The sequence below is a fragment of the Drosophila mojavensis genome, unplaced genomic scaffold (genome assembly GCF_018153725.1).
Source record: "Drosophila mojavensis isolate 15081-1352.22 unplaced genomic scaffold, ASM1815372v1 contig_16, whole genome shotgun sequence".
In the NCBI taxonomy this organism is placed as follows: Eukaryota; Metazoa; Arthropoda; class Insecta; order Diptera; family Drosophilidae; genus Drosophila; species Drosophila mojavensis.
The window spans coordinates 5,305,383-5,331,770 of record NW_025318693.1 but is presented as its reverse complement, the minus strand read 5'-3'; the positions used below and the strand labels follow the sequence as shown (position 1 = coordinate 5,331,770).

General features: G+C 40.2%; 2 protein-coding genes and 1 long non-coding RNA gene across 5 annotated transcripts; 1 reads left to right on the top strand and 2 right to left on the bottom strand.

The window, feature by feature from the left end:
- The first annotated feature begins 179 nt into the window (after positions 1 to 179).
- LOC6573352 (protein NASP homolog) lies at positions 180 to 6,405 on the top strand. The gene is made up of 5 exons (XM_001999399.4): positions 180 to 325; positions 4,405 to 4,729; positions 4,799 to 5,403; positions 5,462 to 5,739; positions 5,805 to 6,405. The coding sequence occupies exons 2-5, from the start codon at positions 4,428 to 4,430 to the stop codon at positions 6,099 to 6,101; spliced, it is 1,482 nt and encodes a 493-aa protein (XP_001999435.1). The 5' UTR covers positions 180 to 325; positions 4,405 to 4,427; the 3' UTR covers positions 6,102 to 6,405.
- Positions 1,293 to 8,334, bottom strand: LOC6573353. The gene is made up of 4 exons (XM_001999400.4): positions 6,882 to 8,334; positions 6,561 to 6,803; positions 2,542 to 2,679; positions 1,293 to 2,468 (listed from the first exon to the last, which is right to left on the bottom strand). The coding sequence occupies exons 1-4, from the start codon at positions 8,233 to 8,235 to the stop codon at positions 2,188 to 2,190; spliced, it is 2,016 nt and encodes a 671-aa protein (XP_001999436.3). The 5' UTR covers positions 8,236 to 8,334; the 3' UTR covers positions 1,293 to 2,187.
- A 74-nt stretch (positions 8,335 to 8,408) lies between these two features.
- On the bottom strand, positions 8,409 to 24,996 carry LOC122756850. Of its 3 annotated transcripts, none has more exons than XR_006356705.1 (3): positions 24,943 to 24,996; positions 23,805 to 24,341; positions 8,409 to 8,718 (listed from the first exon to the last, which is right to left on the bottom strand). It is a non-coding gene; the product is annotated as an uncharacterized LOC122756850 (long non-coding RNA). The 3 variants fall into 3 exon arrangements; XR_006356706.1 differs by having other exon boundaries at positions 24,932 to 24,985; XR_006356704.1 differs by having other exon boundaries at positions 23,805 to 24,987.
- Positions 24,997 to 26,388: the final 1,392 nt, after the last annotated feature.

Genomic DNA, 26,388 nt, shown 5'->3' with positions numbered 1-26,388 from the left:
AGGCCTTAATGTATCGATAGAGAAAACCAAATTTGTATCTTAAATTAAATTGTAATTTAGTATCAAAGTAAACAAACTAAAATAAAAGAACATTTTGAACATTCATTAATGATATAATTTGGTATGTTTTGAGCTACTATCGATAAGTTGTACACAGTGTGACCATAAACGTTGCTTAGTTATCGATAAAGAAGCGACGATTCATCTATCTTCTTTAGCATTTCGCGGCGCTTACTCATATAATTTTTGCAAATAAGCGTAATTTAAGTGCTCGAATTGTGCAAATTTTGTTAATTGTTTTTTGTTAAAGATTCTTCACTTACAGGTAAGTGTTCATAAAGTGAAATATTGCTTATTTAGGCGCCTTAAAGAAACATGCATAGCGGCACACACACATGTAAGGTCGACCATGCGAATTTTCGGATTCGCGAATCTAATGTACAAAATCGCTATAAATTGTTGCAATTCCATTTGTTGTCTGCGAAGATGCGAATTGTTTTTGTAGTTTTTTGGGTTAAAAAAAGTCCGTTAGCGTTACCGGTGTGTGTCTTTCAGCGTGTGACAGTAGCAGGCGGCGAATGGCGGGCTCACACACACACACACACACACACACACGTGCAAACACAAGCGCTTTGCGATGCGCGCAAAACAAAAAAAAAAAAAAAAAAAAAAACAGACACACACAGACACGCACGCACTCACACAGGTGAATGAACTTTTTTGCGTTGTTTTGTAATCTCGATCTCTTTGCCGTTTACACATGTACACAAATACATGCATACGTACGTACATGCTTATATAGCTGTGTGTATTTAATTGTTTGCAGTGCGTGCTAATAAAACAACTTGAGCCATTTTATCTGTTGAGCTATGTATGACTCGCTCCCCTGACCCAGATCCTCAGATCCTCGTTGCAACTTATTGAATTTGGCGGGCTCTTTTTTAACTTCTTTTTTCATTTTGATATATAATTTATTTTGCGAGTTCATTTACATATTTGCTTAAGCAGCCGCAGACGCAGCGCAGCAGCAACAGTCGTGCTCAATGCTAATGAACCTGCGATCGCTTCTTGCCTGATATTTTGTTTAACATTTAAAATTTAATAAACATTCGGCAGATGTGTCGCCTGCTTTATAAATAGATCGATCGTAATTGTCTTCCCAATTTTCAGAGTCCCAAATAAAAATTGTACAATTTTAATGTTGTTTTAAATAATTTTAATTAATATAATTAGGTTTTGTCTTTTAATTTTTTGTTTAAGGCAAAGCAATTGCATAAAAATACACTTGTTGGTTTTCTTTGTTTGTTTGTTTTTTTTTTTTTTTTTCCCAAGTGGATGCACCTATACAAATAGAATAAGTTTTGTAAACCATAGCTTAAAGCACTCTATGAATAGTATTTATATATTTTGATAGTTGTATTAGTTTGATATATTGGTTAATGCTATTTGGAAACACACAAACTAGTATAGCCAAGAATTTTGAAAAGGCCCAGTAAGTTTAGTTTTTGAAATATGCTAGAAATTTGCTAAGCAAGCGAAATTTTTACTAGTTAAGCGTTTCAGAAGCAAAAGCCCAGTTTGGGAGTTTGTAAATAAATCCCGAACCATCTCAAATCTATATAACAAATGTAGTTGTGGCCTATAATTGTGTGTGTGTGTGCGTGTGTAAAGTTTTTTGGTGTAGATTAGCTAAGTATTTAAAGATAATGTATACAAAAATTGCGAGTGTTTCATATAGACATAGAGATAGATAGTTGTAAATTTGATTTACAATATAAGTTTCAGATAAAGTTTGTTTTGTTTTATAAGTATACGTATATAATATAAGAACAAGGCATTGATTTGTTGCGGTTGTCGCGTTTTGGTACATTTTCCAACACTGTCAACTGAGTAAAGGGCGCGCATTCAAAACAAATCGAAATGATGAGCCGTTAAACATACAGTGTGGAAGCAGGAGAGTTAAGATCAAGGTTTTAGTTGTTTGTTGCGATCTGGGACAGTTCAGAGTATGTATTTGCCCTTGCCCCGGTGCTCCGCATGCCGCGTCGACGTTGAGGCGCCCGCCAGCAGGAAACTGGCGCTAGCACCGCTGCTGCTACTGTTGGTGCTGCCGTAGCTGCCATAATAGCCATTATAGCTATCGTAGCTATCATAGTTGCCGTAGCCGCCGAGCGGCAGGGCGTTTAGCTAAATCATAAGAGCCGAGAATGGGTTATAGCGCATGATCTTCGAGAGCAGAATCCACAGCACTGACGTGATCGCGCAGAGCACTACGCCGCCCCAGCCCAGATCCAGGCTCCACGAGGTTAGAAATACCCGAGCGCCCAGCAACGGCTTGGCCACAATGGCCACACCTCCCGGCCGGGCCACAATGCCATCGACGGTGCCATCGTAGTCGCTGTCCAGCATGGGTCGTCCCTGCTGTCGCTTAAAGTGAATTATCATCAGCGTGAATAGCGCAAATAGAGCTGCGAACAGAGAAGGAAATTAGTTGATATCAAATGGATACCATTCCGGCGTCGGATTTCCGGTTGAGCTCACCAGCAAGCAGATACATGACGCCCGTAATAAGGATGGCGCTTATTTGACGCTGGCACACGCCAAAGGCGCCCACCAATGCGGCGCTGCCCAGTATGATGAGACAGACTAGTGAGCAGGATATGGACAGGTTTTGCATTCCTGTGTTTTTTTTTTCAATCAAGACAAATTTTAATTAGTTGTGGCTTTTACTTTGATGTATTCAAGTTGATATCATTTACAAAGATTAACGAAACATAAAGAATGAATTGTTAAGCGAAAGCGAAAGCGAGAGCTACACGTATAAGCCGATTGTGTTATGGATGTAGAAGCTTGGGATTATGTTAGATATTAGATATTGTTGGATGATTTTTGATGACCAAATGTATAACCTTTTATATATTTGTATATATGTACATCTTTTATATATATTTTATATCTTGCAGTATTTCATTAGCGTTAGGCTTAACTCGATATATACCAATTTCTATCTTTTTGCTCATGTCGCCCCATATGCTCGCTTTTCAATGTCGCCCAAGAGCCTTAAATCCATCTGGCACGTGCCATTAATTTCAACTAGCCCATAATACTCGCAATCAAAACACTGATAAAACCAATTACTCCATGCGCTACACTAACTGGGCCAATTAAAAGCCCACCGCGGCAGCCTTTAGAACTAACTCGTCCAAAAACCAAAGTGGCAATTGCGATTTACAATGCTTGCAGGAGGTGGAGTGGGTGAGCTCCACCCATCCAGCGCACACCCAAGCCCCCAACCACACGATGACCCATTTTTTGTTGCTTTTTTTTCTTATACGTGCGCAAGGCGACTCAACGAACATGGTGAGCTGATTGGGGTCGGGGGACACACGTGTGCGGTTCGATATCGACAATGGTCTGGCATTAAACCCAGGAACTGCTGGTAATTACTATATGCATTTGATGTCATTGCCTGGGTGGATTCACGGACGTTTATTGTACTCATTTCTGCTAGTTGTTGCTCTTTCGGCTTTTATACCCATTGTGTGTGATTTAATACGAGGCAACATGATGTTATAGAAGTGTATGTAACCAAGCACAAACAGACTTTTATTGGCTCTGGGAGACTTACATTTTGAAGAGGCTGGAAATTAGATTGTGTTTTAAACTGTGAATCTAAAGAAATGTTGCTGAAAATCACTGTTTTTTAAGAGAGATGTTCCCTATGAATACATCATTATAAATAACATCGATAAATTCTCTTTTCAAGCTATTTCCACAATATAACTTGTTGCTTGTAGGTCATCTAGAGTTCTGGTACAACCGTTTGGAGCTTGCTTGTTTTTTTCTGCTTAATGTACTCAAAAGGATTTTCAACAATTTCGGAATCCTTTTCGATTGGGGATTTGTGTTAATGACTTGTGAAAGGTGCGGGCAGCGTGAGGTGAGGCGATGCCGCTTTAAGCCACTGCGTGTGAATCAGTGAGCCAGATAAATGAATTTGTGTACATATGTATGTGCTGTGACAGCTGCGGCGGGACAGTAAGCTAGCTATTTGGCTGTGATATGAAATGCGAAAAATACGAGTAAAACGTGTGGATAAAATTGTTGTTTGTTTTGTTTTTTAAATTGCGGTTCTCTTCGGTCTCGCTACATACATCGAAAGTGACGTCTAGGGCACAATCTCTACAAAAGTTGTTCGATTTCAGTTGTGGGAGCAAGGGATTTACTTAAGGACTCAAATTGGATTAGGCGCCAAACTATTATGTGTTTAAGCGAATGTAATTGTGATTATAAATGCATTACAAAAATACAAAAAACAAAAAATGCAATATTTAAAAATGTTTATAATACAACTTAAATTTTGCCATACACAAATTCACATATAATATTTCTATCCCATTACAGTTAAATTCACTAGGAACGTTAAAATGTCCGCTGAAGCAGAAGCAATTGTCACGGCCGGTGCTGCCGATGCAGCGCCAGAGAAAACAGCTAATGAGCCCGTTGCTGCAGACACCACGCCCGATAAGCAGCCTTCAGAAAGTGCTTTAGATCCGGAGCAAATACGTGCCGAAAAAATCCTGAAGGGCAAGGAGCTGTTCAGTCTGGGATCCCGTAACTTTCTAGTGAAGAGCTACGACGAGGCAGCCGATGAGCTGAGTCAAGTGTGCCAGCTATACGAGGAAGTTTACGGTGAGCTGGCCGACGAGTTGGGACAGCCACTGCTACTGTGAGTAGTTCGATGATATAGCAATCAGATCGAAATAATCAACATGTATTCTCTCGTTATTTCGTGCAGTTATGCAAAGGCGTTGATTGCGATGGCACTGGATGAGAACAAAGTAATCGATGTGCCCGATGAGGCAGCCGATGATGATGAGGATGAGGATGTGGACGAAGAGGAAGACGAAGAGGGCGAGGCCAATGGAGAGAAGCCAGCGGTGGCTAAGGCAAATGGTGATGCAAAAGGCAAAAAACTGGACAGCATTAAAGAAGGTACTGCCGACGAGGCGGACTCCACAGGCGATGCCGACCAGGCTAAGTCAGATGTTGCCAGTGGCACCAAGCCACCTACGGGAGTCGATGAAGTAAGCAGCAGCAATAGCAATTCTGCAGCATCTAACGCCGAAGATGAGCGTCCAAGCACCTCCAATGGTGAAGTGGCTCCAAGTACCAGCAACGGCGGGCCAGGGTCCATGGATGTGGACCAGGCAGAGGAGGACAACGAGGACGCCGAAGGTGTAAGCGGAAGCTTGCAGTTGGCTTGGGAGATACTCGAGGCGGCGGCCAAGATATTCTCGCGACAGGGTCTCAGCGGCTTGCCTTACCTGGCTGACGTGCAAACCGAACTGGCCAATATTGAATTTGAGAATGGTATTCTGGATGCTGCTCGTGATGATTACGGTAATAGTTTGAGCTAATAGAATGTTGAATGTGTGATTAACTTGTGTACGACTTGCAGATAAGGCGCTGAAGATACATGCAGAGCTGCCTAATAGGAATCGCCGTGCACTGGCCGAGCTGCACTACAAGATCGGACTAACTCATCTCATGCAGCAGCAGAACAAGGAGGGCGCCGGTGCCTTGCGCAATTCCAGCGTGCTTATCGAGGAGGAAATTGCCGAAATCAAGAAAAAGGAGAATCCCACCGAGCGTGACAAGAACAACATGCTGGACTTGGAAGAGACTAGACAGGAGATTCTGGTCAAAATTCAGGAGATTGAAGAAACACAGGCGCAGGTGAGTCACAATTCAGGAAGATTTTAACCATACGCAGAGTCGATACTAATACTAAATCATTTCAGACCATTGCTGAGGTCCGCGCCGCCTTGGACAGCTACATAAAGCCAATGAGCAGCAGCAGCAACGCCGGTGGAGATTCAGCTGCCTCATCATCGACAGCAGCTGGTAGCGGCGCCGCTGCCAATGGAGCTCCATCAAGTTCCTCTTCGGCTGCAACGTCGGCTGCCTCGTCGTCGGCTATCAGCAGCAGCTCGGCCAAGCCCACAGATATCACGCATCTGATCAAACGCAAGAAGCCCGAGGAGCCCAGCTCGGAGGCCGAAGCTCTCTGTTCGCCGGCCAAGCGTGCTGCTGTTTAGGCATCGCTCGAAGACTGCACATTCCAGCTGTAGACACACTCTAATACAAACACACACACAAACACAAACAACAACACCAACACATCAACTACTTAAAACTCACACATATATACGTAAACACACACACACACAAGCTTATTCTATCCCAAGCCTCGTTCTATTTAAGAATATGCTATTTGTTTTTGATGTTCACAACAACCATTTTCTATAAGTCTGTAAGATTACAATCACAACTAGTGCTAAGTGCGTACATAAAATAATGTTTTTATACTATTTAAAAGAAACAAAATGATCGAGAGCAAAACGATTGAATTAATAATAAAAACGAAATTGCCTCACAAAACAAAAAGTTGTTAATTCACCAAAAAAAAAGGTGTTCAAATTAAAGTGTGTGTGAGTCTAGAGGTAAGAGCTGTTTGGAAATTAGGCTCCGGGGCTGGATTGCGCCACAATACGTACTCAGATGGGGCTGCAGTGTGATGACCTGTGACTCACTGTGCTGCCAATCGTTGCGCTGCTCCTCGCCGCGCGCATTCTCCATCGATCCGGCCAGGTAGTTGACACAGGGCGGCGCACCGCGCGGAAATTTCGGATTGCGGCGCAGCTCCTGCAGCTGCGCTATGGGCAGATCAATGCACAGCGTCCAGATGCCGCCGTGCATGGGCACCAGGAAAACGGAGTCGCGCCGGAAACGGTGGTCAGCTGGAAAGTAATTGATAAAGCATTTCATCAGAGTTTACGAATGTTAATTGGAATTCAATTTCGAATTATCTGACTTGCCTCTTTTGTCTGGCTTGAGCATGGCCACCTGCTCGTCCAATAGCCACTCCAGATGCAGACCCGACCGATTCGAGTAACGGTCCAGACTAGTGCGATCCCACGTCACGTGCTCCCAGTGGTCAGTCATTATGGCGGCGCAGAGCATGGCCGTGGCGCTGGTGGTCATTAGCAGCGTGACGAACAGAAACAGCACGGGTGGGGGACCCATGCAGCAGCTGGAGCAGCAGGCGCTGGCTCCGGTTCCACTGCCCATGCCCATTCCGTCCATGTGTGAGCTAAGCGATGTGGATGTGTCCAAGGCAGCGGCACCGGCACTGCCGCTTCCCCTGCGCTGTATAACCTTGGCGCAACTGTTCTGTCTGAGCAGGATGCTGTTGCTCCTCCTCAGGCTCTCGACGGCAGCGGCTGCTGCTGCTGTGGTCGCTGCGTTGCTGGCCGCGTCGAACTGCAAGGAGCCGCCAACAACGGACGAGGGATGCTCATAAATGCTATTGTGCCGGCTGGGCGCAAAGTAGTAACATGTGGTCTGGCGTGGCGTAATATCCGCTACCTCCGGCCCACCCGGCAGATCCTCATTGCTGCTGGAGTAGACAATCGATTGCTTGAACTGATTCGAGTAACAGTTCTGCTTAAAGGATTGCGACGACTGCTGTGCCGGCGGCGGCGGCGTCGGCGATTGCTGCTGCACGTAGAGCGCCTCGTAGTCGCAGTGATGCGGATTGCGGTAGATGACGGGCCAGGAGCGCGTCGTCTTCGAGTTGTGACTGTACCGATTGGTCGTGTTCGATGTGCTTGGATTTTGTGCAGATGCCACAGCGTTTGTGGCAGTGGCAGCGGCGCACCGCTCCTCCACCAGCGGTGTCAGCTCGTTGGGCGCCTCAATCTCGCCAAGCGCCTGCTGTTGCTGCAGTTGCTGCTGCCCCTGCTCCAGCTGCTGCTGCTCCTGCTGTTGCTGCTCGTCTACTTGGCTGGTTGTTGCCAGCTGGCGCTGCAGCACGCTCTTGCTGGCGCCGCTGCCACTGGCTGGTTCCGCTGTTATCAAACTGAAGTCCTCCTCCTCGACCAGAGTGACGCCGCCCGCTGCCAAGCCTAAGCCTGGCGAGAAAATGCTGTTAGACGTTGGCTGTGAGCGGCTGCGCAGCAGCGTTATGTGTTTGTTGGGTGCATCATGTTGTTGTTGTTGTTGCTGCTGCAGCTGCTGCAGCTGGAGCTGGCTGACACTGGTGGGCGATGTGATGCTCACTTCTGGCACACATCGGGCCGTCACCTTGTACCGACTGCCGCTGCCAACGCTGACGCCAACGCCAACGCCAACGCCGATGCCGACAGCGCTGCCAGCGCCCTTGGCACGCATCAGTCATAAATCGGAGCTGTCGCGCTTTTTGATCTTGTTCAAGCTCATGTGGTTCGTGGTGGTTTGGTGGTGGTTGTGGCTGTGGTTGTGGCTTGCTTGCTTGATGTTGGATGTTCAGATGGATGCTATTGAGGTGTTGCTGTTGTTCTTGTTGTTCTTGTATCTGTTGTAGCTGTTGTTGCTTTTCAACTAAATTGAGTGCGACGCCTAAAAGTCTACTATGCAAAATGTAATTTTCGCTTGTGCCACAAAAGGAAACTACTAGCGGCGTTTGTTATTGCTGTTGTTTGTTTGTTTGTTTGTTTACTGTTTGCTGCAACAGGCTCGTTTGTATATACCAATTTACAGTTATGTTTGGTTTGTTTGTTTGCTTTTTTTTCAATACAGTTTTTGTTATGGTTATTTCTTATGGTTATTTGGTTTTTGATTTCTGATGATTTCTCTCTACGTTATACAAATTTTTTTTTGGTTTAGCTTGAAGCTCTAAAAAAAGAAGTAGAGAAAACAAATGTACAACATGAGTTTTGAAGAAGTTGAGATAGATAGAGATAGAGAGAGTTAGATAAAAAGTCGAAATACAAAGTAAACTAGTAATTACTTATAGATCGATTAGCGCTAATATTAATTTTATTACTACTTATTACTGCGTGCAACAATGGAACAATCAAAGCAACATTTACTAAGTTCATTATGGGATGCATAGACGGATTCATTATGGTAATGATATCAGTAAAAGATAAGACTAAATGTATTTAAATATGAATTATGAACTGTTTGTTGTTATCTATCTGTTATTATCTAGAAATAATAATGTTTATTTAAAATGAAGTCTAGAAAATCTGACTAGTAGATATTCCTAAAAAATATACCTTTTAATTAAATTAAAAATTAAACAAAAATCATACAGAAGAACATGAAAAATCTTTGTAAAATACTTAAATAAAATTATGCGAAAGTGAATTTTCAAGAGACTGCAAGGAAGAGACGAAGAGATAGATTAGCCCCTTTGAATACCAAAGAATCTTGCAAACTAATCAAAAATGATTCATGTGTAACATGAAGATAATAACGCCCTCTTATGGCATGTAAATTGCATTATCCTTCGGCTTTTATGCGCTGTCTACGATATGAATAATACGAAGCATAATTGCATTTGCAATTCCAAGCACAATGACCCGAAACTAATTCAATTTTATGCTGCTCACACTCGGAATTCCAAATGCTCCTCAGACATGAGCCGACCCGAACCGGCCCGAACCGCCCCAACCCGACCTGTTCCGACCCCGTCCGGCCCTGTGGCTCAGCTGGAGACCAAAGTATGTTTGCTGCATTTTGTACGGCCGCCTCACAACCTCAACGCCCAGCGGAAATCCGACTGGCTGCCAAGTGAAGGTGGGTTAGCTGCAACCGTTGCAGCAATTCAAATTTTGGCCAGGCCATAAAAAAGGGTAGGAGCATTCATTTTCGCCATCTACTTAGCCACACACACATTTATGTAGCAGGTGCAGTAGATCCGCTCCAACCGTATATCATAGCCACATCCCTGCATTCCGCATGCCATTTGCATTCCTTTATTCCGCGGTCAGCAGCTGGAATGCCGCAACTGCGGTTTCCTTGACTTTTTTCATTAAACTAAACGAAACTATTTGCGGTGCGCGAAAGACCAAATAACTAAGGTTTTAATACATATTTTATATTTGCACTTTGTTTTATTTAGACTTGATTTTCAGTAGATAAACGGATCCCAAATATTGTTCCAGGACGCTCCAATCATATGTTAAACATTTCAATCCGATTTGTATTATTAAATTAAAATGTAGATTAATATTATTTTTGAAAATGAGACGAAAAACCCTCGAAAGCAATATCTGATATAAATCATATCAATGTTGGTTTCTAGGGCTTTTTCGTCTTATTTTCGAAAATAATATTAATCTAAATTTTAATTTAAGACACTTGATAAAGTTAATAAAATTCAGCGGAATCAAATTGATCGATTCATGGAAATATAAAATTATTATAGAATGACGTACGATCCTCCTCTAAAACTTACCGAGATCAGTGCAATGATAAATAGACGAACAGGCGAAAATACAGACGGACGGACCAAGAGGCGTGCAGATCGACAGAATAGGATTGTCTTAGTAGATGACATAGATTAAGTACTTTACCACTTATTTTTTTTTCCTTTTATATGCTCTTTAAATCAACAATTATAAGCAGATCTGATTTGAAGTATAATCTACATCAAAGCTAGATTACCATAAGAGATTTGTATAATATAGCAGTTGCCTCCTCAGTACAGGGTATTTCTCAATCGGCTACTTCTTTAATTTCAGCCTTTGCATAAATGCCATGTAAGACTACTTTTTTATTGTATGTTTCCAAATGAAACGAGAATTAATTATGTCCACTCGTTTGATACCGGTTTATGTTCTTGTTTATCTGTCAAATTGACATGAGATTTTATTGTCTTTGTTATTTAGTTGGGTATATAAGGCATAGCCTGCAGCTGGCACCATTCGAGTGGAATATTTAAAACAGTTTCTATTATTTATAACGTTATAAATTATTGCTGATTGCAACGAGAGCCTGGAGTCTAAGTGGGTAATGTCGTCCTGGCCCGTTAGGCTGCTCTGTACGTGACTTTCCGTGTAGATTGCGGCAAAGGTCTTTACAGGACATATCTCTCTGTGAGAGCTCTCCGCTCGAACAGTTTGATAAATATTTAATGGAAACAAAATAAAGCGGCATGCAAATCTGTTGCGTGCATAATTGATATGCCAATAGATGGAGTGTGGCTTTGTCATCGCTGTCTTCAACCCAGAGGCTAATTGGAGTCTTGACAGGATTTTAATTAACACACATGCTACTGGATGAACGGCAGCTGTTATTGAGGCGCCGTTAATTGTGTTTTGTTCCTCGATGTTGGTTAAAATTCGATAGTCAATATTGTCGTTCTCAGAAGAGTTTGCCCACGGGCATCAGGCGTCATCAGGCGGCGCCAGTAAGCCCGCCCTGAAGTTACTTCAATGTCACAAGCTCTCAGCAATACAATCAGGACCCAGCACACTCACACTGATGTTTAGGTGTATGCTTGAGTGTGTTCCCAAAAGTTTATAGTTGCATTGGATACTTAAAGCAGTCTAGGAGAACTTTGTCCTGCTCCGGTTCGAGTTGAAAAAGTTGAGAGCAGCTTAACACATTTTCTCTTCTAATAAGAAAATGGTATAAAAACTTTTCCACAAGAACGAAACCATAGATGCCATGCCAGAAAGTCTTATACAACTAAAACAGTTATGAGATTCACAATTAAATTTAAGTAATTATAGAATTTATTGACTTTTATTTTACTCTAGTTGAGAATGGCTTTCTAATTGTCTCACAAAATTAGTTTTCTTAAGTTTAGCTACGGCTAAATATTTTCATTATTGCAAGCTAGTCTTTCAAATATAGAATCATTAATATGTAGATATATATCAGAAATATCTATATTTGATCACTGAAGTGTCGAGTATCTAAATGTGATAAGCAGATATACTTATGAAAAAATAAGAATTTTATTAAATTTGAATTTGAGTTGTATAATGAACCGTCTATCCTTTTTATATAGTTATTCATCTGCTACTCATTGCATTTTGTGCTGCTAAACAGTCAGAGAAATGCACCAGATACATATATAATTGAATTATATAAAATTTACAAATATTTGTTCACAATATAAAAATTACTTGAGTCAATAATATTGACTCAATATTAATTAAATAATCAATGCAAAATCTGCGTGAAAAAGCTAACTGATATTTGATAAAAAAATGTCTGCTTTACACTAACGAGTCATTCTCTAAAATAAATATAACAAATTATTTGTATTAAAAAAATATGTGTCATGAATTTTTTGGATTATTACAAAATTAATCACAATTTATTTGTTAAGCTCTGAAAGCGACATAATGGTTTGGTTTTTAAACCCCTGGCGGCGTTGCAGCTGCATCCACTTTGAACAACATGTGTTGCAACAATTGCCGGGAGACTTAACTTCCCTTATATTCTCTTTTTTTTCAAGTACTGCGACATTTTATGCATGTAATTAAAATGGCACTTTATTACACACAGACACATACGCAGACACCTATTCACAGACACACACACTTATGCAAGTGACAGGCGAGTTGATTGCGCATTTGTTATTGTTGTTGCTGTTGTTGTTGCTGGTGTTACTGTTGTTGTTGCCGTGGCAACGTTGTTGCCTTGACAATTAACGGCGGCCCAACAATTTTTATTCTTCTGCTTACCAGCCCCAGCTGGCCCTTTCCGCCTCCTCCTCCTCCTCCTGCTTCACCCAAAAGGGGTCATCATGAGTTGGTCGAGGCAGACAAAGTCACTACTTCAGGCGCCCCCAGTCACGTCCATGACTCGTCCTATAGCTGTCCTGCCCAGTCGCATTGCAAATGAGGCAATGCAAATTTATATTTTGAAAGCGTAAAATTCATTGCCTACTTTCGGGCGCCGCAGCTACGAAAGTTTTTGTTAATACGCCTCGACAGCACTTTCTTGCACCGACTCGCAGAGGCTGCCTCATCTGACTGCACGTCCGAGCGAGAGCAAGCTCCAAGGCCTGCCTAAGTTGTTGCCAAGTTATTTATTTAGTCTGCTAGCCGTTTCTCAAGCAGCGCAAAAAAATGGCTTGCCTGCAAATTGCCAAGTTAATTAAAACTTATTTCATGCAATTTCCAGTTAATTATGCGCATAAGTTGGCCTAGGGGAATCTTTAGGATAGAAGTGGGCCTGTTTTTAGTACTAAGCGAATGATACTTCAAATGCGCTTGCAGTTAAATATTTGGCTTGCTCGTGTTGTTGTGCTTAAGACTTAAACTAATCGGGATAAAGCTTGGAATGCATATTTCGCATATAAATAATTTAAAAACTTTAATAAGAAATCTGTGATAAATAATATAGCATGTAAATCGTACGTTAAATGCTTCAGCCCTTTGCTTCCGTCAACTTGGTAAAACTTAGCAAGAGTCAAATTGTAATAGAACTTAGAGGTCATAATAAACATAGAGCCGCTAACTTTTTGTTATTATCGATTAGAAACAAGTCGTTGTGACCGCCTCATGATATATGTACAAGAAAAATGTTTAACTGTCCAGTTTCCTTTATTATACACTGAACCCATTGAAAATGGGAAATTTCGGTATAACGGGTTCGTTAAATGTATGTAATAGATAGAAGAAGGCCTGGCTGACTGCATAAAGATGTATATTTTTGATCAAGACGATGAGCTTAGTCGATTTAGCCTTGTATTTATTTAAAATAAATACTCTGTTTCCTCCAAGTATTTCTTCTAAGTATTCGCAAAGTATTTCCTCCAAGATTTTCTTCTAGGTGCTTTCTTCAAGAATTTTTCTGAGTATTTCTTCTAAGAATTTCCATTACTTAGAGGAAATTCTTATTCTATTATTCTCAGTAGTTCCTCTGAGTATTTCTTCTAAGTATTTCCTCCTTCAAGTATTTCGTCCAAAAATTTCACTTCACTTCATTTCATTGCAATGCACAACTGACCCCCAACAGGCCTGGACGACTGAAGAGCTGCTGCAGCTGCTGCCCTTTATATAGGGCGACTATCATTCAAACCCTACGTTGTGCTCAAATGTAGAGCCCGGCCTTAGGTAACGATCGTTGCAGTCGAGCCTTAAGTGACCAATGGGAACACTCTCTGCTGCTGCAAGCACTCCAGCTACGTTCTACCTTAATATAAATACCAAACGAATGCTGCTGAATATACATATTTAGACAACTTAAATTCCCTTAAGTCCCTTGCACTTGTTAGGCAGACAGAAAGAGAGACAGATGGAGAGGCAGGTACATATTGTTGCTTAAAGCAATCGTCCGACGTAGTATAGAAAAGCGTCTAACCATTAAATTTATAAAATTTGCAGCAAATGCGATATTTAATAATATATTCCATGCAAAATCTAATACATATATGTATATGTATATGTTTGGCCTAAATAAATAGTTTGTCTGTTGAGGAGACAGACATTTGTACAATATGAAAAGTGTTTTCATGGCAATGGCTCTAGTAGAGTAAACAACAGCAATAACTAGATAAAAGCAGTTTATTGTACGAACACACACACACGCACTCACACACATATAGATAATAGATATTTGCTGCCAACAGAAAATAATTTCATTGGCGTGGGTGTGTCTATGCCTTTCCCTCTCTAAGTGCGTGTGTGTGTGTGTGGTGCTAACTGTGTCACAGCAGCTCGAGTGGTGCAAAAGGTGGCCATTAAATTTAAGTGGCCATTGGTTGCACTCGAGCTTGCTCGAAAGGAGGCGGCAATAAAATGTGAGGACGCAAATTGCGAGCTAATTGCAGGCTTAGAGAGCAGCGCCATCTGAAGGGTATTCGAGTTTCGTAATTGTCGATCTGCAGCAGCAGCAGCAGCAGCCGCTTGTGCGCTAACACAATTCTTGGCCAGCTGCCTGTCATGGAAGTTGTCAGTGGTGCTTCCGCCGCCCGATTGGCGGGCGCACAGCCCGTCGTATGCGCAATGTGAAACATGAAATGCAATTCGGGCAACGCTGCCAAAAATAAACACATTCAAGGCCGTCATTTGTGCACTTATTTTATTTCACTCTCCCTCTCTCTCACTCTCTCTTTCTCTCTCTCTCTCACTTTCTCTCTCTTCGTCTCTCTCGATTATTTATAACTAACTGGCGCCCTACATAAGAATTTATGCGTTTTTTAACTATGGGCGCCTAGTTTTCGATTTGCCGTTTGCTTCCGTAAAAGCAAACCAGGACGCAAAGTCTCAAGCGTCAAGGCCAAAGCCAAAGGCAAAGCCAAAGCCAAATCCGAATCTAAAGTCGTAAAGTTTGCCAGAGTTTTGCTTAATGCGCAGGCAGCATGAACGTTTTTATGGCATCCGAACTCAAAGGGGCGGACGCTCGATAGTCTTCCCCCTCTTAAAGCATATTAATAGGGAATGTGACTATAAGAATTTTATGATGACACATTGACGGACAACAAAGCTGGGAACTAAAAAAGAGAGGAACAACTTAAAGTGAATAGCAATGGAATGTGGCCTTCTTCCTTTTTTTTATACACTGCACAACATTTGCTGATATCATCTTTAAAGAGACATTTAATAAATATTATATTTAGTTTATTCTTCATACCGTCATCATAACCCTTTCTTCGTATCTTACGTCACACTTGAGGCAAGCCTCTTGTAATTGCATAATTAGCCTGAAATGCATTTCTAATTAAGCAAAGTGCCGCTGATGAAGCAGTCAGATTGGCAATGATTTGTAGTTCATTAGGTAAATTTTCGAGCCGGGCAGAGGACATATGTCATTTGGGAATGCACCTGCTTTATAGCAGAGCTATACTTGACTGTGAATCACATGGATATTTCGTGTGTCTGTGTGTGTTTGTTTGTATCTAGCGATGATGTCAAAGCGTCTGTTAAGCGGGTCAATTTGAAAAAAGAAGAAGAAAATTTTTGTGCCTATAGCCAAGATATGCCAAGGCAGCGGCTGGAAGGGTGGATGGGGGAGGAGGAGGGGGGGGGTTGGGTAGCGACTGGCGACACTGACAGCATTGTCAGCACTGCCCCCGAGCAGTGGAACTGACCCCGCTGTCAGACAGCTTCCGCTGTTTCTTTGTCTTGCTTCTTTGCTCTGAGAAGGATTAGGCCTCCTGCTGTTGCTCTCTTTGGCCTGCATTTGAAATTTAAGAGCCCAAGGCTACTAAATGTCAAATTGAATATAAATATTTAAGCTCCCTGCCAAATGATGCAGCAAAAATTTCAGAATTTTGCTAAATTTTTTGCTGGGCTCGTCACATTATCGACCAATCTTTGGCAGAGCCAATTTCGCAGTTGACTTAGGACCTTCTAATATGTGTTAAATATAAATCACATTACACACAAACATACACATATATACATATATACACACACACACACACTTATACATGCAAATGCTCGCCAGTTATCAACAAATTTTTTATTGCGCAAAATTGCGCATACGACACGTTGACAGCAATCGAATTGCGTGGATTATATTATTTAAAGCAAAACGTTTCCATATGCACACCGAAGAGGCTACAAGCATATGTATTCGTATATAAGTGTGTGTGTGTGTGTGTCTGTGGTGCTAAAACGAATGGCACTGCATTTTCATAGAACGAGCAACACATTAATATTCAAACATCTCCCAGCTGGTGCACGTTTCGCCTGATATCGGTTGAGTATAAGTATATATAGTATTGCCGTGCTGATTGCATATCTGTCTGTTGGCATGGAAAAAACAATTTCCTAGCTCATTTGTTGTCTGTTTTTATCTAACGCAGCAATTTGCTTAAACCGTTTTCAAGCGCAGCCAAGTTGAATCGATTTGCGAAATGGCTGCGCACTTTGCTAATATTTATGGCTCTGTTAAATGAAATTATATCTTAATATCCGCATGTAGAAGGCGGCTAACCGAGCACTACAGCTTATATATTAGCAGAGTAGAAATGCAAAATTCTCTAGAATTTATTTAAATTTCGTTCCAGCTTTAAACGAAAAGTTAGGTATTGTTATATACTTATAAACATTTATTTAAGCCAAAAGTTTTTCCTCTGGTACTCAGCTACTTGAACAGCTGCTGCTTTGCCAGCTGAACCCAAGTTTGCTTTACATGCACAAATATCACGTATACGCTGTGTAGGCAAACATAGCAAAACTCAATAACTTTGCCTTGCAGCCAATAACAGCAAAAAGTCCAGTGGACAAAAAATAAACGCAATGCTACGTTATTTTGTGCAGCAAATGCCAGAAGTTCGGCTTTAGCCATCGATTTTACGGAAATGCGGTAAACGACGCCACTGAAATTGACTTTTGCCCAGATCGGAGACCCTGTTGGCCGCCCCCATCGGCCTTTGCATGTCGCGCGCCCATAAACTAAATCAACATTGCAATTGCGAGCTGTGAGTTGTGAGCCTGGCAGACAGCAACAATTAGAACGCCTGGCTGCATAATTTTGCATAAATTGCGACTTGTTGAAGCCATGGGACAGGTCGACTTCCTGTCAAATGCCAAACTCGGTGACATTAGGTGCACTGCGTCTGCTGCTGAGAGCTTCCGAGTCCTCGATTCTGTTTGAATAGTGCGAAAGTTTCCTTCCAGGAGCTGAAGCAGCAGCAGGAGCCAAGTGTCAACCAAGTTTACATTGCCAGCAGCTTGTGTCATTTTCTATTTTTGGCCACGTTGTTTGCCTGGAAATCATGTGAAAATCACTTGGCAATCGCATTGCGTGTTGAATTGCGTTTGTTGCAGCTGTCTTTCCCATTGCGGCACTGACGTCAATGCTCACTTAACCAGCTAGCAGCTAAGTATACCCCTCGTATACGTAATAAGCGCTTAATTGGAACGGCGATCAACCAAACAGCACAGAGCAAGCATTAGGACTGAACTTTGACCTGAATGGAAATGAAAATGTATATATTTATATATGTGTATATTATATGCTTATGTAAGTTTTGAATAATATGATTGTTGTTGAATTTACGAGCATTTCTCCATTGGCTGTAGGCTAATAATTCACATTTTCAATTGCATTGCAAACATCAATGAATCATTGAAATTGCAACTCACAAAATCGCGTACAACGGGGCGTATGAAAGGCCCGATAAAGTAACCGCTTGTTGGTTTGGTTTGTTTGCTATACCCAGTATAAGCAGAAATTGGGGTATATTAGACATATGCCACGAATACAATTAGCACTCAGATTCGATTGGGTCACATATCAATTTCCAATTAGGTCAGTCATAAATGAAATATATGTATCTATATCATCAATTGGTACTAAAATTCCGCTGTCTGTCTATAATGAGACTAGATATAGATATTTCATTTTGGCATATCATGCAATATTATTGATTACCAATCAAGTCAATCAAATCATTGTGCTGGATATCATCAGCGCCTTTACCAAGGGCACTCTCGATTTGATCTGCGTTTGTTTGTTTGTTTGTTTGCATGATTCAGTGCGTTTGGTCAGTGTCTGTCTCTCTGTGTGTTCATTTGACTGTCTGTCTGTCTGCCTGGCCAATGAAGCGTTAAAGCAGCTGGTAACGAAAACCTAAATCAATTCGAGTCAAGCACAAAACAATTCCAGTCAGCTGGCCAAGCACTTGTAGCACTTAAGATAACGATTCAAGCCATGTTTGTCTTTGCTTATGTGCAGTAGAAGAGATATATATATATATACATATATATGTATGTATATAATATATATACACATATATATACATATACACATCTGGCCTTGCGTGTCTTTGCTTAGACTCGAATAACGCAATTTATCAAGTCTTTGGGCTCGTCCTTTATTCCTTCTTTGCGCTCATTTTTCAAGCAGATTTCGTTGGAATCTATATAAGCATTTGCCATATACTCCTTCTACAATACTTGGCACACGTTGTTTATAAGCCATATTGAATTTCAAAGTACTTGGCTCTGCCAATCTGGAAATGTGAATTTCAATTGAGCGTTGCCCAAAAGTTTCGCAAACACAGGCAGCGCAACAAAACAAAACTAAAAACATTTACACAAAAGCGCAAAGAAAGATTTCAACTTACGCCAAAGAACAATGGGATGGCCGACTGTGGGAGGTGCAAGTGGAGAAGCTTACCGAAGCTGACGTTAATGAGACCGGGCTCACGAAATTCTGTTCCAAAAAATCTTTGAATTTTCGTGGGTCGGTAAACATCTGCTTAATTTACTTAAGGGTTTTCTTTTTTTTTTTTTACAGTTTTCCCTTTTTGGTTGTTTTTTGTATCGACAGATGTTAAATTTACTGCTCAAGGCAAAGGCAAAGGAAACCTGAGAAACTGATTATATGTATAGCAATAAATTTTAAAGAAATCGGCGAAAATAAAGAGGATGATAGAGAGAGAGAAGAGAGAGAAGAGAGAGAGAGAGAAGAGAGAGAGAGAGAAGAGAGAGAGAAGAGAGAGAGTGGAGATAGTAACTGAATGACAGCATAAAAGAGTGAGTGATAAGAGCAAAAAATATAAGTGAGTGTCATTAAAATATGTTTTCATAGAATTTCTCTTTATGTTCAACTTGTTAAGCTGACAATTAGGCAGTAAAAAGCCTGTTTAAATAATATAAAAATAAAAATAAAAAAAAATAAAAATAAAAAAATAAAAATAAATAAAAATAAAAAAATAAAAATAAAAAAAAAATAGAATTTCTATTCCCGAAAATATTTTTTCATTCGATGCATTGAAATCACTCCTTAAGCAGATCTTGAAAATTCAGCCAAAGATGACTAACGTTGGCTACAAATTAAGTTAAGGACAAGGAACAGAGAGTCAGTCACTTTAGTATAACAAGCGACATTTTTACTTCTTTTATTTTTTTTGACTTAATTTAAAAGCTTTTGACCATAATAACAGCAACATTAAACAGGCAACAACAGTTTGAACTTTGTCGACATTTCATTATCCAAAGTAATCCAATGGGGGTTCTTTCCTCATTTGTTTGTCCTCTTGGCAATAATAATTCGGAGAAGAATGCGAATATTTACAAATATCTTCTGTAATGTGCAGACATACATATGTGCAAACATATATATATATATATATATGTATATATATATATTAATTTATATTTAAATTAAAGCTATGTACTTAAGGGAATTGCGATAGTCGCATTTAAGCAACAATTCGCATCTATTTATGTCACTTTATTTACATATATTAATCTGATTGGCCTGCCGGGCTGCTAGTGAATTAACACACAGCTTAATCTGTCAATTCCGCTGGGAGCAAATGGGAAGCCAACAGAAGAGGATACAATTTAAAATGAATAACTTGCTAGCGGAGATATAGCAACTATAACCTTCTGTTCTCGCTAAATTTCAAATCTAAATGCTGTCTTATGCGATTTGAGTCTGTAGGCGCTTCGACTTTTATATTATATCTGTAAAAATAAGCAACTTTAACCCCCAAGAGCTATTACTCAAATTTTTTAGATTTTTCGCTCATTAGTTTTAAAGTCCTTTAAAGTGAACTCAGCGGTTTATTTCGTTCACTAATGTAAGTGAGATACACACATACCATATATATGTGAAACCGCAACATTCTTTAATATTTTTTAGCGTGGAAAGCAAGAATATGCCGCCCACGCTGTCGTTCCATAATTGCAGCGGTGTTTCAGGTCTCATTGTTATTGTTGTCATGTCAAATGGCAAGATTGGGCAATAAATCAAAACTGCTCCACATGAAATTTCGGTCGAAAAATGTCCATACGAATAAATGGCTCGGCTCTCATAAATAATTGTACGGCGCAATATATGTATGTATGTATGTGTGTGAGCGCGCTTCAATGTTTAATCGTTGAGCACGTGGACCCTAAAAGTAGGCAATGTTTTCTTTAATGGAATCTTAAGCCAAAACAAATTTATGACTGCCTTAAGCAATGTCGTCGGATGTATAAGCACACATAATTCTATATACATTACATAATATTATCTTATGTGAGCGTACACTTGAAGAAATTACTGCGCTGACTTACAAAATTCGTTTACTGTCAATATATAAAAAAAAAAAAAATAACGTAATTAATTAATGTAAAGCTTTTTGTTTAGTTTTATATTTATTTTTAGTATGAGCTTTAATTAAGTTAATTGGCAATAGCAGCTAATATGAAGAAAATGCAGGTCTGGACCAGCCAGTATATTGTAATGACCGACAGCAGAGATACCCTGCAAAGCATTGGAGAAGAGATGGAATTTTTGAAATAATTTTCTAATAGCAAAAGCTATCCAAATTCTAAGAGTCTGATGTGAAATGCTAGCGACATATGTCAAAAACGATTGCAAAAATTTGAAAGCAAACAGCAACGATTCGATGAATGGACGAATGGACGGATGTATGGCTGTATGGTTGAATGAGTGAACTGATAGCTGCCTCTGCCTCAGCCTCTGCCTTTGTATCACGCACCAGCACACACACCTGCTATCTATGTGTGTGTGTGTGTGTAAGTCCATGACACGCGTGCCACATGTCAAATGATTCGATTCACATTGGGGACAAAAACTTTGCGCTGTGAGTGCAGGCAGGTGGTGAAAATGTAGGTGGACAGGTGAACGGAACGTGGGCCGTGAATGCAATCCTGTTGGCCAGGATGACGCCCATGTACAATGCTGGGTCTGGGACTGCTGCTGTTCTAGTGCTGCCGTTGCTGACAGTGCCAACTATTGTTGTGCCAGATAAAAAACCGCCGAGATTTAACATCACGTTTATAAAGCGGATCTGACAGACGGATAAGATTAAAAGTCTGCAGCAGTGCATCACCTGCATAACAAATCTTCGGTAGCACATGGCCACAATGTACATAGCTAGATAAATAGCAAAAGGTAGAAAATACTTTGTATACTTTGAGCACCTGGAAAAACAACGTGTTCGCATTGTTCCCCTGCTATGCGGTACATAAATAATAAATGCCAAACTATAAATATTAATATTTGGAGCATGTACATTTACTTAGCCCATTATTGTTTTGTTTACATAGCCCGCATTCACTGTAAGTGTGTAAGACAGCAGGAGGCGTGGCTGACCTCGTAAACTATAAACTCGTGCAAGAGTTTATATGCGTCATGTATTTACTTGATTAGCACAAGCGAGCTGAGTGCTTGGACTTTTATTATTGATTAGATTTGGACACTTAACGGTAATTTTATGATCTAGTAGTATGCCATTAAATACACGAACAGAATATATATGTATTTGTATTTGTATTTGTATGTATTATGTAATATTAATTTTGTTCTGTCTTGATATATCAGTTTGTCCGCCAGTATTAATGTTGATCCTTAAAATTTCCGCAAGCAAATTTAATTTAATTTATCTAGTTTTTCTGCAAACTTAATTTATAGAGTTTCGTATTGCTGATTGCATTGCTTTTCTATGTGGAAATGATTCCATTCACGGGCATCCACTGCATGCGCGCTGCCTAATACAAAAGCATTGTTCAGTGTCAGGTTGCCAGGCAAATTAACATGCATGTCAGCATCGGGTAACTAAGTTGTTGCCTCCTTGGCCCGGATGCAGTTGACGCATTTGCTTAGCTGATTACGGAATACCATTCGGAGTGACATAACGAGTCTCGTATCTTCCAGCCGCACGCATCGGGAGGGCGGATGCTGGCGGCTGGCTGTTGATGGTTAGAATTTGCGGCAGAACGTTAGAGAAAGTAAAATTATGTTTACGCATTAAACGCGAAATGAGTAATCCACGCTCTGTCACTCTCTCTCTCACACACACACACACACACACACACACACATGCACACATACACACACATACACGCGCGCAGACAGCCAGAGACATACTTTTACATAAAGGACATGCTCATGCATGTCAGGAAAATGTCATCGTCTACTCAAATGTCAGACTATCCGCCCATATCCTTCTCATTTATTTATAGACTTGATGAGCACTGCGCGAGCTAATGTCATTTGCATACCTCAGATTCTGAGTGGATTTGTCAATTGACATGTGTGAGGCGGACAGGAAACGACAAATTTTGATCAAAATTGACAGCTTCACTGGGAGTTCAAATGCAAAATGTGAAATGCGAAAAGCGAAAACTAAACTCGATTCTGTGTCCTAGATACGTAGTAACTGCACTTTGCTGAAATTACTTTAATGCAATTAAGTGAACGCCAGCGTTTCAATAAATTACTGCTGTACCTTATTGTCAATATGTATTATAGATTATGTTGATTAAGAAGATTAAAATTCTACTCCGATGAGTTATATAAAGTAGCCAATAAATTGAAAAATCACAGTAATTAGAAAATTATTCATACTTTTCTTACCCAGAACATGTTGATAAGAACTTTACCGACTAGATAAAGTAGATAATATAATCTATCTGGTCATAGATCGAAACTATAAATGCTTTTGATTCTAAATGCAGTCCCCTATAGAATCTCTTTAACAGTTCAAACATTTAATATTTCAAACATTGATAATTCGAGAGTCGACTGTATACATTCTTGTATAACTAACGCCCAAAAAAAAAGGTATAAAATTTAGTATATTTTCGATATTTCACGCAATTTTTTTTAAAGCAAATTAATAAAAATAGATTTATCATATGATTTCCAAAGACTAAAAAACAAACAAATAATATAAATATTTCAATAAAATTTGTATAACTGCATCTTAAAGTTACCTTTCCCATTATTAGTAAAAAACATGCATCTAATTTGTAATCAATACACATACATATATATTTTCTAATTTATATACCAACATATGAATAAAAGAAATTTTGAAGCGCAAGTGTTAGGAGTTTGTGTTTTCTTTCGTTTGGTTATATGTATCGAATGAATAATCTCAAGCATAAATATGAATATATAACATTTGACAATTCAAGCTGGTTTCGATTGGGTATATATATTATTGGGTATGAATGTATATATCTATTTAGCACGCATTCACATATGTATGTATGGCAGTAAGTCTGTAATGAATGCAAATGGATGTCAACACTTACGTAAATTTGTACAAACAGCTCAGCGAGTTGGCTTATTAGAGGAAATGGTAGGTGCAGCTTGTTGAATTTGCATTAGGCAAACAGTTTACACACAGTTTGGACAGTTTGTACAGTTTATACAGTTGGGGATAATATGCTGGTATCTATATAAATATTAAATAGTACTTGGCATGCATTTATGAGGCGGCTGCCTTCAGAATTTTGGATTCACTGTCAGGCTAGTGGCATGTGACGTGATATACCGAGGCCTAATCGAGTACCAATACAAAGGCTAACACAAAGACAGGCACAACAAACACAGGCGCACATACGGAACAGACTTCTACATATAACATATATGCATATATACGAATTTATATATGTATATGAATAGGGCTGTTGGCATACAAACGCCTTTAAGCGTAGACAAACATGACGTAAACACCCAAAATGTATGCTTGCTTATTTTTCCATAGTTCCACAGTTGTACTTGCAGGAATTTTCCATATTTCGTTTATTTCATTTGGTCTGCGATAATTTCGTGCGACTGTGTAGTCACTGGAATAGCCACAAACGGTTTGATTTAATAAAGTTTTTTTTGTTAAGAGTCGCGGGGGCGTGGCAGTCAGACATAGCGACGACATCAAGGACATTTAATAAGGCGCAGCGCACACAAAGAGCAACAACAATGGCCAAGACAAGCAAAGCACAATAACAACAACAGCAAAGTGTGTCACACTGAACACACACACACACACAAACACACATGAACACGCAAGCACACACCAACGCACACTGGCACACACAGGCTGACTAATGCTATGCCATTAAAGTAACGGGTCACGATCAAAATACCAACGGCTGTCGCTGGCGATGTCGATTGCTAATTAATCGATTTCACATACTGTAGCACTAGCCAAAATGACGATTACACAACACTGCAAAAATGCAACGGCACTCGCTTAAATTCACTTTCACTTGCTTTCGGCACTCACACGCGGCAAATGCGACTGAGTAGATTCTTAGCTTTCGCTTCGTTTGGCTAACTTTCTAGCCGACACTTTTGGTTATTGGTTGTTGTGCTTGTTGTTGCTGTTGCTATTGCTATTGGTATTGCTATTATTATTGCTATTTGAAATGTTATTAACTATCTGTTTACATGCGCCTGCAGAAAGCGACGTCTGTTGCGCACGAGAGCCGAGGACGGACTGAAGCACGAGCCATTCAAATGACTCGACTTGGAGCCGAAGGACTCGTGACTCGTTTGCTTTCGTTGAGTTACATTTACATTTGAGTGAGTTTTTTCTCATACACTTGAACGATGCGCATTTCTGCATCGCACGGGCAGACGGGCAACCAGACACGTAAATAATTAAATTTTGAAATAAGATTATGAAATCCCTTCTGTCTCGTCCTCTGCTGCAGCACTATTTGTTTTTATTCATTGGGGTATAAATATGTGATTTACTTGAATATTGTAATCTACATGAATAGAGAATGAATCAAATATAAATAATATGCGTATTTTAAATATTATATATCTCATATATGATTTTAAAGATATTTATATTTAATTTTAATGCGAAACATTTAGTATTTGGAGCTCCATTAATTATGTATAATCATCTACCACTGCTATTATTATACCTAGTGTAGGGTATTTAGCAGTTCACAATGCAGAACGATTGTCTTTGATTGGGTAACGGTTTCTCTGTTTCTGTTTTGTTTTGTCGCTTCCTGTCATTTGCCGCTTGCAGTTTTCGGCTTACTCAGTTTTTGCTGTGGCCAGTGCGACAATTGAAATTTCCGGTTTCCGTTGTGCATTAACGTCCACGTGCGTTCGGGTCGCTATCTGAGACGAGAAGGCAACTATTTTTTAGCGCCAAGTAACGCCAATTGCTGCTTATAAGCCCAGTGTGAACGTCCAAAAACATTCTTGTGCAATTGGCACTGCAAAACGCGAACTCATTTAAATTTCATATCATCTTTGGCATGGAGCATGGGGCATGGAGTGCCACACAGGGTCGGGCGGTGTTGGATGGAGGTTTGCAGCTGGCAGTTGGCAGTTGGAGGGCGTTGTAATGGGGGTTGGGGGCTGGGTCGAAGCTGGGGTTTGGTTAGTACACCCGAGGGCATTGGGTGCAAATGAGCAAAGTTGAGCGTCCTCTTTGTTTATGACTCAGACGCCGTTGGCAGGGCGTGAAAGGAGGCGCCCTTGTGTAAAAAATCGCATTGTTCTGTGTGAGTGAGTGCGTCTGTGTGCGTGCTCTTTCCCTGGCATTTGCATTTGTGTGTGCTCAACAACAACGACAACAACGACAACAAGGACAACAACAACAACAACAACGACTACAATGGTAACACATGTCTCAATGCTGAAAGCAACCTGTTGTAGCTGTTGCGTCTAAAAATACAGCCAAATGTGGGTACAATTCATGCGAAATATATAGATAAGGCTCATGAGGGGTCCGATTGTTCGCTTATTACCATAATTATTTTTATTAGTATTATTCATAATGATATTACTCTTCTATTCTATTATTGTTAATTTTTCTTTTTATACCCTGAACCCATTGAAAATGGGAAATCAGGGTATAATGGTTTT

What these genes read in the sequence shown, in the direction of transcription:
- LOC6573353 (XM_001999400.4), bottom strand. Translation starts at nt 8,235, where the DNA reads ATGCGTGCCAAGGGCGCTGGCAGCGCTGTCGGCATCGGCGTTGGCGTT. An exon ending in GCTCAAGCCAGACAAAAGAG is followed by an intron (nt 6,804 to 6,881) that starts GCAAGTCAGATA and finishes ATTACTTTCCAG; the next exon opens with CTGACCACCGTTTCCGGCGC. An exon ending in CACACTGCAGCCCCATCTGA is followed by an intron (nt 2,680 to 6,560) that starts GTACGTATTGTG and finishes AAAAAAACACAG; the next exon opens with GAATGCAAAACCTGTCCATA.
- LOC6573352 (XM_001999399.4), top strand. Translation starts at nt 4,428, where the DNA reads ATGTCCGCTGAAGCAGAAGCAATTGTCACGGCCGGTGCTGCCGATGCA. An exon ending in TTGGGACAGCCACTGCTACT is followed by an intron (nt 4,730 to 4,798) that starts GTGAGTAGTTCG and finishes TATTTCGTGCAG; the next exon opens with TTATGCAAAGGCGTTGATTG. An exon ending in TTGAAGAAACACAGGCGCAG is followed by an intron (nt 5,740 to 5,804) that starts GTGAGTCACAAT and finishes AAATCATTTCAG; the next exon opens with ACCATTGCTGAGGTCCGCGC.